The sequence below is a fragment of the Leptidea sinapis genome, chromosome 1 (assembly GCF_905404315.1).
Source record: "Leptidea sinapis chromosome 1, ilLepSina1.1, whole genome shotgun sequence".
Classification (NCBI taxonomy): domain Eukaryota; kingdom Metazoa; phylum Arthropoda; class Insecta; order Lepidoptera; family Pieridae; genus Leptidea; species Leptidea sinapis.
The window spans coordinates 6,264,048-6,276,430 of record NC_066265.1 but is presented as its reverse complement, the minus strand read 5'-3'; the positions used below and the strand labels follow the sequence as shown (position 1 = coordinate 6,276,430).

Sequence of the window (12,383 nt, the reverse complement as noted above, 5' to 3'; positions counted from 1 at the left end):
CAACAGAATTATTATTTGAGTATTTTTCTCGTATTGGCATAAGGCGAAGGTAAAGCATTTTAATTTACCACAATAATATTGATACCTCAATTTCAAAGAGTAACAATTCAGAAAAGGGTTCCAAAAGAAAACAACTCGAGTTGTTACTGTTTGTAACGAAAATATTCTAGACTTTTTTTTTGGAAGAAATTTAAATTTTGGAAGAAGCAATTTTATTGCATTCACTTCTCGACTTGTTTCTCTTTGGTAAAATCAAATCAAAAATCAAAATCAGTTTATTCACGTAGGTCACGGAAATGACACTTATGAATGTCAAAAAAAATAAAATATTTTTCTTATTCAATCTACCGCTACTTCGTAAAGGGTTGAGCTAATGAGAAGAAGTAGCAAGAAACTCATTGCCACTCTTTTATATCAAGATTTACATTTAAGTACATCGATTTAAAAATCATTTCAAATTACAATATAATATGTAAAATGTAAAATGGTGGTTATCTTTTATGTAACAATTTCTCATACTTATATCAAATTAACTATATTTCAGATTAGTTTTTTTTAAGTATTTAATAAATGATTGATCAAATAACATTTTGAACACGCTTTAATTAACTTGGCACCTATGTATGTCTGTTTGTCTAACGAAATCTTCGAACATTATTTTCAATCCTACAAACGACGAATTAATTTGAACCTTTGCATTCTACAAGAACCGACGATAATTCAATAATATATGAGAATTAGTTTCAGGGTTTAATATTGAATATAGGGGGATTTGCTATAATTTTTAGCTGATATTCTAGAATTTTATTTATAACAATAATATTTGTTTTAATATATAGTGTTCTCATTTGTACCAAGACCTTCAGGTCGATACCCAGAAATGTATTAGTGTGAAAGACTAGGGCGCCTGCTTACCACCATACAAAAACATCGTTTTAACACTAAAAAAGCAAAAATGTAAAATTTTCAGTAATAAGCATTTCTTGTTAATCATGCTATTCCTAATGTAAAATTATTCTCTACTTTATAATTGGTTTTCTATTGAAACCTACACGCCTCCTCTCTTTAATTATTATATTTATTTCCTTAGTAGTTCTTTATACTTTGAAGCTTGGCAATCTATAGAATTGTTTTTTGGAAGTAATTTTTTTATTGATTTCACAGACACGTATTGAAAGTCAGAAATAGAAATTATCCATTCGGAAATGAAAATAAGGCGTGCAAAAACTACAAAATTCTGAAGTGGTATTGAAGTGGGAATTGTCCGATAGCTTCATTTTGTTAAAATCAACTTGAAGTAAAGGAAACTTAAGGCAAAAGGCAAAATATTATTTCATTATTTATTAAGAATTTACCCTCCTAAGTTGGGTATAGCTAATAGCTCATCTATTTTTATATCATCTATTGCTCATTGTCTAACAATAAAACATAATATTAGAAATTTTATGAATCTTTAATGTTCATTAAGTTAGTTAGAAAATTTAAATTTGAAAAAAAAATTGAATGGAAAAGGAGGACAAACGAGCGAACGCGTCACCTGGTGTTAAGTAATCACCACGCACATATTCTTTTGCAACACCAGAGGAATCACAGGAGCGTTGCCGGCCTTTAAGGAAGCTGTATGCCTATATTATATACTCAGGAATTAAAATATGTTAAATGTAACCACAGTAAATCAAGTCTAAAACATTTTTTCTCTTTTCAGGTACATATTTAGTATATGCTGCTTACAATTAGAATATTGTAGAAGCGAATGTAAGTTTCTTATCATTTTTTTTCAATTTTGTAGGATAGTATATCAGATAGTAAATAGCTTGGACAGCATTTTGCACCAACCAATCCCTCCTTCACACTCTAGGTGTAAAAACCAAACTCACATCCATCTGTGTCCGTAGAATCTTAGTGTACTTTGTACATATCGCCAGAAAAAATGGCCACAACCTCGAACAACTGATGGTTACTGGAAAGGTCGACCCCCAGAGGTCGCAGCCCTATAAGATAGTCTGACCAAATCCGCCCATCTCTGGATACTTCATGACGCACTGAATGTAGCCAAAGAGAAATCACCACCCTCAGCAATGAGGAATACGACGCAAGGAGGATATAGATATCAGATTTAATCATAGTGTAGCCTAATAGTTATTATTGTAATATTATTACTGATAATCGTCAGTTTTTCTTATAATAATAGACAAGTTGCTCACCTTGACATCAAACAATTGAATTCCAACCATAGATCTATAGAGCCTACTTAGAATTTGCTCAGACTTTACTAACGTAAAACTTAGCTGAGTGTCAGCTTAGCATATTCTTAGATTTTGTTTTTATAGTCATTTGACAGCTGAAATAATACTAGACTAAGCTAAGACATCCCAATGCAAAAGTCAAGTTCTCGTTTTATCACACTCAGCTAAGCTTAACGTAAGCGAAGTCTGAGCAAAGTCTAAGTACGTTCTATAGATCTCAGGCTAAGACATTAAATTACATACAGTCTGAAGGGCGTCGTAGCTAGTGAAATTAATGGGCAAATGAGAATTGACATCTTATGTCTCAAAGTGACGAGTGCAGTTGTAGTGCCACTCAGAATTTTTGGGTTTTACAATAATCCTGAGCGGCACTACATTGTAATGGTCAGGGCGTATCAATTACCATCAGCTGAAGTAGTCTCTTCTCTTATATCAAAAGTAAATTTTATTTTTATATAATTCAATCTACGTCTGCGTTCTAAACCGATTTTTCTAAGCGAGTACTATTCAGTAACAATTATTCTCTCTAAGAATTTATTTTACGAGTATATACCCGTTGTTGTGACTATTGACTTGTTTTGCTTAAAAATGACTATATCTTAGTAAACTAAAGCTTTAGAACACGTCATAATATTGTTAGGATCAACAATGATTCATTTTCAAATTCATTTATAATGTTATGCATTATATCCCTTTTAAATAGTATAATATTAATTAAATTTGTTAAACTTGTGTACGTTAAAGCAACTTCGAAAGATGCTTATTTTTAATATGTCCGTGTTGACCAAAACCTGCTGCCATCCAAACTATTATTATTGAATGTATCCATAATTTTATGACTCAAATAATCAAATTCCCTTATCCCATGCCAATTGCAATCACATTGTCTGGCAAAGATGCTGTCGGAAAAAAGTATTTAAACATTTTTTACTATATACTACAATGGCTTGTTCATCTATAAAACGGTATATGCTTAAGATATATTAATGTTTTTTTCTCTTGTTTCAGATATATACAACATACTCAGTGATGTTACAGAAAACACAGAAAAATATGAATCAATAACTGGACCAGACAATTTCGACTTAATTAAATTAAAACCGGATGAAATAATTTTGCTACCGTTGCAAGAAGATATAAATTTGTCTCCTCCGTATGATATACATTCTGTTTTAAGTTTAAGTATTGTTGATGATACATCATGCCTTTTCTCAATAACAACTGATGAAAATGAAAATCTAGCCGTTTGTTTTGAGCCCGGTGGTGTAGATATTGTTCGCTTGATTTTATATATCAATGGTTTATCCAACAGTGATATCTCGTTTACGATAACAAGCGACCAACTTATTGAATTAACTGAGATATTACTACATGTTGAAAAGGATAAAGTGCAGTTGTATATCGACTGTAAAATGGATAGTGAAATAACAGAAATATCAATAAAGGATATCGAATTAAAAAAGAATATCTCTAAAATAGTGTTTGGGAAAATCAACACTTTTGATACCAATACTTTTCAGGTAAGAAATTAAGAGTCGTACATACTTACTTTAAGATTTATTATATTTTATTGGCTGTGGAAATTTCTTAACAAGTCAAGTGTCTTAATTTTATCGGCAGACTCAAACTTACACGAATTAAAAATAAAAATTGCTAGTTAAAAAATTATTTTGTGCAACGATATCAGGTATTTTTAACCGACTTCAAAAATGGTTCTCCATTCGCCGGTATGTTCTTTTTTATGTTTGTTACCTCAAACCTTTCCACTGGGTGAACCGATTTTGATAATTCTCTTTTTTATTTGAAAGCTGGTGCTTCCCGTGTGGTTCCATTGTAATTTGGTCCAGATCGGACAGTGGCATCCATGAGAAAACCATAAAAGTCTTAAATTAGCAAAGTGGATGATACATTTACGAATAACTCAATATTGCGCCAACTGATTTCGATGATTCTTTTTTAATTGGAAAGGATATACTTCAAAGATAGTTTGGTGAGAGTTTGGTTAGGTTCTAATTACGGATTCCATGACAAAGTAACGGAACTCTTCAATTCTTAGGAGCAAATTAACGATTATTATTATTATTTGAAGAGGGTGGCTATTTCCTAGTCCTAAAAGATTTCTAGTAACACCGCGTCCAGAATTGGACTATTGTGTTCGCCACTCATACTAAAGCTCATCGTCAAGCCCTGCCGCCTTTACGAACCGCAGTAGTTCCTTGACGCGAGTGTTGCAAACACTATCTGGTGGCACGAAGTAGTCACCAAAGATTGTGTTACGCTTATGCATTAGTGGGCCGCAGTCGCAGAGTAGATGAATAGGTGTTTCATCATCCTCAAGGCAGAACCTGCAAGCTTTGTCGCTTTTGATGCCGACCACACTGAGGTGCTTGTTTAGGCGACAGTGCCCGGTTAGCATCCTAGTGAGTATGCATAGATTTTTCCTGTTCAATGATAGGGCTTCATTCGCATAGCTACTGTTGAATGCCCTTATCAGTGCTTTAGAGTGGTTTAAGCCTGAAGAGTTGTTCCAGCGTTTAAGTGCTTCTTGTTTACATTGGTTACTCAGGGTGTGTCGGATGGCGCTCTTGGGCAGTCCACAAATGGGTTCCGGACCATATTGGACTGCTTTAGCCCCAGCTCTTGCGAGCTCATCGGCCATTTCATTCCGGCATGCCCTGGGACCCATCTTAGTATCACTCTGTTTTTCATGCCTAATTAATTCAGACATTCAACGCAATTATTGACTAACTTAGACGACGTCAAGTCAGCTTCTAAAGCCAACAATGCTGCCTGACTATCAGAGTGAATGTATATGTTATGATTGAAGTAGCCTTTTTGGATATTGGTTTCCGCGCATTCCAGGATGGCGTACACCTCTGCTTGAAATATGGAGGTAAAGCTTCCCAGGTTTGTGCTGGATTTAAACCTGGGGCGTTCTCCATAGACCCCACAGCCAACTTCATTTTCCATTTTGGACCCATCGGTGAACCACATGAGGCTCCCGTCCTTCCACGTGACTTTGTTGTTCATCTAGTCGTCCCTGGAAGGTAGTTCCACGATAGTGTTTAACAGAGATTAATTGTGTAATTATCTGATCAGGGAACATGCCTAATATGTGGTCTCGCAGAACTGAGTCCTCTAAAGTCTTTGCGACATCCAGTTACATGAACCCCCCTGGGCGATTGCCCTCAGCATGCTTGCCTTCGCCTCTTGCTGTATGAACAGTGGAAGAGGCGGTAGGTTTAGCATTGCTTCAATGGCCGCACCAGGAGTAGACGTCATGGCCCCGGTTACCAACATACAGGCAAGTCTCTGCAGGCTATTTAGTCTGTCTGCAGTTGTTTTCTGGCTGGCTTTGTTCCACCACACAATGGAGGCGTATGTGATTGTTGGTCTCACAATTGCTGTGAATAGCCATAGGAGGATCTTGGGGCGCATTCCCCAATGTCTCCCTACCAGACGTCGACATACACCCAAGGTTGTTTTGGCCTTTTTCACGGCTTTGTCGATGTGAGAATTCCATGTGAGTTTCTGGTCGAATGTGACTCCCAGATACTTAACCTCAGCTGAGAATTATAAAGTAGAGCCGTTCAAGGTGGGAGACTTCAGTTTGTTAAGTGTCCGTTTCCTCGTGAATGGCACAATAACAGTCTTTCCTGCGTTGACTGACAGTTTGTTGGCTGTACACCACTGTGAGATGGTGTTTAGCGCCTTTTGCAATATAGAGCTTAGTAGGCTTTGGCAGAAACCTCTGACGATAATAACTAGGTCGTCTGCGTACCCTTGTGCATCGATCCTGAGTTCTGCCAGCTTACTAAGTAGTTCGTCTACTGCTAGTGTCCATAGAAGTGGCGAAAGAACGCCGCCTTGTGGGCAACCTCGCGTAGTGTATAGCTCCAGTGATGTCCCATGGAGGGAGATTAGAGCTTTGCGATTTGAGGGCATTTACCTTATCCATTTGACAATGGTGGAGTCTACATTTTTGTTAGTTAGTCCCTTCACTAGCGTGTCTATCGGGGTATTGTCAAAGGCGCCCTCAATGTCTAGAAACGCACAGAGTGCAATCTGTTTATCTTGTATCTTCTCGACTCTATCCACAAGTTATAGAAGGGCCGTTTCTGTAGACCTGCCTCTACAGTAGGCGTGTTGAGAACTATTAATGGGCTTTAGGCTTAGAGCATCCTCTCTTATGTGTCTGTCCAAGACTTTCTCAATAACTTTCAGGAGAAAGGAGGTAAGGCTTATGGGTCTGAAGGAGCTTGGCAGGGAGTAGTCCTTTCTGCCTGCCTTAGGTATAAATAGTACTTTAGCCTTAGTCCATTGTTCTGGAAGATAGCCCCAGGCAAAGCTTACCCGGTATATCTTGACTAGTAGCGGTACTAGGATATCCAAACCTTTTTGAAGAAGCGCTGGAAAAATGTTGTCTAGACCGCTTGACTTTTAGGGTTTCAGAGTCTTGATGGCGCACCTTATATCCCGGGGTCTGATTATCTTTGCCGCTCTACGCCAGTCCTCGTCAAGAGGCCGTTGTGTAGGCGTTGCTACAGATGGTTGATGGGTAGCCCCCGGAAAGTGGTGGGCCATCAGTACTCTTACGTTTTCTACCTCGTCGGCTGTGAAAGATCCATCTGGTCTCTTAAGCAGGCCGATTTGGCTTGGTTTGTCCTTGGCGAGCAGTTTGTGTACTCGGGCTCCTTGGGGAGTTTTAGATAAATCCTCGCAGAACCTCTCCCAAGATGCTCGTTTGGCCTTCCAAACTTCTCTGTTGTATTCTGTTAGGGCTTCTACGTAGGGTTCCCATTATTGGGTCTTTTGAGCCCTGTTAAACAGCCTTCTGGATTTCTTCCTTAATTTGTTCAAGTTTGAATTCCACCAAGGCACTTTCCTGTTTGAGTGTTGTAAGGAGAGAGGGCAGCTAGCCTCGTAGGCGTCAGTGATGCCATCCCTGGTTACTTTCACTGCCAACTCTAGCTCATCCAGGGTTCTGATGCGCTTAGGGATATTCTCCAAATTACTCCTGAGTTTCTCTTTGTAGACAGTCCAGTTTGTTTTCTTTGGATCCCTAAACGTATACGTTTGTTTTTCGAGGCAAGCCAAGATGTCAAATGCTATGTGTCGGTGATCCGATAGCGAAATTTCATCACTGACTCGCCAGTTTGATATTCGCCTGGCAATGTTGTCGGTAGCGAAAGTAATATCTAGAACTTCCTGCCTATTCGAGGTAACGAAGGTTGGCTTATTACCTCTATTTAGTACCTGTAGGCCGTTAGTGTCTAAGAAATTAAGAAGTTGCTCACCTCTGTGGTTGACGTCGCTGCTTCCCCAAGTTGTGTGGTGCGCATTGACGTCGGCCCCGACAATCAGTTCGGCGTTGTTGCGTCATGCTTACTCGACCACTCTCGCCAATTCTGTTGTCGGGTCTCTTTCTTCATTCGGCGTACCTTCATAAGGAAGGTACGCCGAGCAAACGATCACCTTGGTGCCTTCCCAACCTTTGAAACAGATGTACGTCGCAACAAGGTCGTCGGTGCAGACCTCTGTAACAGGTAAGAAATTAGTGTTCTTGTTGAAGACTATGCAAGCTCTGGGTTTTGTAGATTACCTTACCAGCGGTGTACAGTCCCAGTATTTTGCCGGTGTTAACCCACGGCTCTTGTAGTAGGGCAAAGAGGATCTCACTACTCGCAAGGCATTTCTCCATTACTGCAGTAGCAGCTTTGGCGTGGTGGAGGTTTGCCTGGAGTATCCTCGCCCTATTACTGCGGTGCGTCATTGGATCCCACCGGAGGTGGAAGGCTTAGGTCGGTCTGTCTTCTGGTATGGGTGTTTCCGCCCGCGGCCAGAAGTTGCCCAACTCTGATCCTTCCCTCCCCTGAGGGGACCTGAGACGTTCCTCGACATCGGCCCTTTGCCCTGGGACGTAGTTGTGGGGGCAGCCGGCCGTTGCGGGGTCCTTGAGATCCCGGATGTTCCCGGTCGCACAGGCCCGCTGGTCTGGGTGGGTTGCTGTCCACTCGCTGCTGCAGAACCTCAGAGACGCCCTTGATCTTAAAATTAATCTTTCTAAAACCAAGGGCAGCTCTGCACTCGGACTCTTTCAGAGTCTCCGCGGAGGGATCGTCCAAAGAAAAAGTGACCACTTGGCCTCCCTTGTCCTCCCTCGCGTGGAGCACCTTCCAGTGTTCGGTGTTCAGTCCCGCATTTTGCGCTCGGATCAGCTTCAGTGCCTCTTCAACTGTGTCAGCCTCAGTGTTCGGCAGAAAAGTCGTGGCTATGAGTTTGGGCAGTTGTTCCTCCGACATGCATGAGAGCTCTGCCCCCGGCCACGGCTTCAGATCCTTGACTTTGTCCACAAGCCACTCTAGGCTGAAATCATTTTCACAAGTCACCAGTATCCAGCCAGGCTTGTGGGCAAAGCCCAAAAATGTCGGCCCGGTACCTTGTTCAGCCCCGGTAATCAAAGCAAGAAGTGCGCGGAGCACTTTCCGCATTTCGCTCACAGTATGGGTATGTCGAATGCCCACACGTGAGGACCCGGTTACCTCCTTGAAGCTAGGTCTCCCCGAGGTTGACTGAGTGTCATCTAGCCTGTGTACCTTCTTCGGCTGGGTTTTCGGAGAAATCTCCTCTAACCTGCCACGTTTTTCAGCTTTCGCTTCAGGTGGTGGAGGGTTGTGACCTGCTTTCTGTAGATCATTCCAAGGCATTTTGGCTAACGCTTCCTCTACAGGCATATCCGTTTGGAGAAGATTTCTGAATCTTTTCCGGGCTGCACCGGACAGCTTCTTTATTAACTTAACGAATCAAACTAACGATACTCGGCTGAATCTTTTTTATGCTATCCGGAGTTAAGTCTAACGAAAAATTAAATAAACGATTATGTAAATTTGATAATACTAGCTTAGATCTACAGAGAGCGTATTTAGACTTTGCTCGGACTTCAGAATTTCAGAAACACAAATACGAGATAAATTTGATAATTCTATTTCATATCGATCACTACTCTATCTCTTGTATACTCATACAAAATACACTATATTATCTCAAATGAACTAAAGTGAACTTTCAAAATAATATTAAATAACGGAGCAGAACATCAAGTATAATCTAAAATACCTATATGAAGCATTGATACGAAAAAAAATTCTAAAAATAAAATGTACGTACACACTGCACGTCTACAAAGTTAAGCTTGGAAGCAAATATTTAGAGAGCAAAAGGAATGTTTTGGCCTATTTCTGTCATGTTAAGGAAGGAAACATTTTGTTGGAATATTTGAATTTTTACATCGCATCAAAGTAATTTGAAAGTTTAAAACGGTTGCTTCTGGGTAGCAATTTTGGCTTCAAATAATTTATTTATACTAACATAATATATATAATGCAAAAACATTATTATAGCTTTTAAATAATATCATCACATTCCAGTGCCCTTTGAATGAAGTCTGAAAAGGGTTAATATGTTACATTATGCGTCTTTTTAATGGAAGAGGTGGTTTACATAATATGAGTTAGAAAATTTTCTACCTATTGCGCCAGTTTCGCTTACCAACATCAAAAGTTGACCTGTACAGGCAACGAAATGTTGGGTTAACTAAACAATACGTATAAATCCAGGTTACAAGGTGTTCAAATGGGTAGACTTTGTTTGACCAATATTTGTTTTTCTACAAAAAATTATCATGTTCAGACACTAAAATAATTTCAGTGTCTGTAGCTAAAATGGCGGATAGTGAAGTATTTTTGAATGTGTAATCAATATTTCTGAAGTAAGGTCTTAATTTAGTTTTGAGAACTTCAACACTGAACATGAACATATATGTAGATTGAATTATAGATTGTCAGTGATGTTCAAAATTTCGGAATTTCGGAAGCGGCAGTTAAGCGACTTTGCTTCTCATCAATCTTAGTAATTTCATAACCGGTTTGATTTACACTTCTTAAATACAAAATAATAATAATAATAACTGAAAGTTGTACGGAGCTATTGAGGTCGAATAAAATCGGATTCAATTGAGGTCAACTTGAAGACCCATGAACCCAACATGACAATGGGAAAGCTGTTGCGTAGAACGATTTCAATATAATATAAATTTTGACCAGTTTGCTGAATCGATTGCGATTGTTGGGTTATGTGTCTGTTACCAAGTAAGCCTGGTAGTTTCAATAGTATGTGTAGTATCTTTACTATTTGTGTCTATTAGTAAACATTCGTAGAGGAGTTTACTTTGTTTCGTGGTATTCTTTGGGAGCTTTTGGGTTATACATATACGTAGAAATGATTTAAGTTTTCTTTAGTGTTAATTCCGCACATATTTGTTTTTAAAACAATTCGACACGTGTTTAGCACACACCATCGACACGAGGCATCCTCAGGACGTTGTCTCGTCAAAATCGGGCATGAGACTCATGTGTCTGTGAATTAACACTAAAGAAGGAAATTTTTTAACTGAATTGATTGATGGGTTTAGAAGTTTTGATTGAGTTAGTAGTAGTAATTTTGAAGAAAATAGTACACTTTAAATGTTACTACAAAAATGTCTCATTATTTAACAAATATACTAAACTAAAATACCTTTTTTTTTCTATTACGAAGTCACATCTGTGGGCTATCTATTAGTATAAGCTCCCGTGGCAGGTATTTTCGTTCTAGTTTAAATATCTTTTCTTGAAGCTGTATCGTGAGAGAGGTTGTTCCCTTTTATAAAATTATGTGTAATAATAGGTGGTCCATGTGTTTGCTTGTGAGTAGTGGATTCTTTTCTATTATCGCGAACTCTGCTTTTGTTAGTTATGCTTTTTTTTTTAATTTATTTCACATATTCACATTATAGTTCAACTATATTATGTAGTTTGTGTAGGTCTATGCAACTACTGTACTAATAATAACTATTGACTTTAGTAAATTGGTTTGTGACCTTGAACCGAAGGGTCCGGGGTTTGAATTCCGCTCGGTAAAAATATTTGTGTTATTATTTGTATAAATTTTAAAGTATATCAATTTTAAATAATCCTTATGTATTCCTTAATTGGGGTTAATAATTTGAGTAAAAGTGTGTCAACAAAAAACAATTATTAGTTTATTCTTAATTTTATTACTTTAACCTTCTATACATAAAATGTCTAATTATTGATAATACCTTGGAATGTACTAGCGATATAGACGACCCGACAGCCCGGAATACGTGGCCAATTTTGATTTGTCAATCCATATTGACCACCACGAGAGTTTCATATTCAAAATACTAGGGAGATAATGCCAACCGTGCCTGACATTTTACGACTAGTCAACTAAAATCAGTTACAGTAACCTTTTCTATCTTTCTGTGTTTCCGTTATAGTATATATTCTTATTATATTCTTCTCTCCCACACATTTTGTTTGTCGTTACGCTAGTTTATTGTAAGTCTATGAATAATAAATCAATTAAATCAAATATAAGCAGCCGGTAGTTAAAATATTAAAGTCCGTTATCACGTTATTCACGTTATTAGTTTTAAATATTTAACCTAATACAAATTATTTGCAAGGCATGTATAGCTAGGTAAATATAATAATTACTATCCTTATTTGAATACTAAATTAAATTCGCAATCTGTCGGTATACAAATTCAAATAATATAATTTGTAAAATAAAGCAAGGTGTGTGTTAATAATAAAGGTGTGTACACACGGTATGTATTACTTATATTTTTAGTACACATTCTCGGACAGCGCCTTCGCATTAATATGATAACTAGACAGAAAGTACGTCTTTTGTTGCAATTAAAATACGAGTGTATGAGTTGTTTGGTGTTCTTATTTAATAATAAATACTTTGACAGACTACAATACTGTCAAATTGCAATTTACATACAAAATATATGTATGTTATGTAACTGTTATTCAAAAGGCCGTCAAAAAGAGTAAAACTGACGTTCGTCTTTTAATGGTCAAATCATAATAATTTGTTTACTTCGTTTCATGCTAAGAATTGCCACCCACCTACTAGTGGGAGGCTCCTTTGCACAGGATGCGACTAGATTATGGGTACCACAACGGCACCTATTTCTGCCGTGAAGCAGTAAATTGTAAGCATTACTGTGTTTCGGGCTGAAGGGTGCCGTAGCTATTGAAATTACTGGGCAAATCAGACTTA

At 38.0% G+C, this 12,383-nt stretch overlaps 1 protein-coding gene across 8 annotated transcripts in view; it reads left to right on the top strand.

Annotated features, from left to right (window-relative positions):
- The window catches only part of LOC126968464 (collagen alpha-1(XXII) chain-like), a 122,985-nt gene that overhangs the window by 47,889 nt on the left and 62,713 nt on the right, over nt 1-12,383 (top strand). For all 8 annotated transcript variants that reach the window (XM_050813554.1, XM_050813563.1, XM_050813538.1 and 5 more), the window contains exons 2-3: nt 1,706-1,755; nt 3,255-3,766. In XM_050813554.1, coding sequence (XP_050669511.1) covers nt 1,706-1,755; nt 3,255-3,766 — 562 coding nt within the window. The remainder of the gene's footprint in view (nt 1-1,705; nt 1,756-3,254; nt 3,767-12,383) is intronic.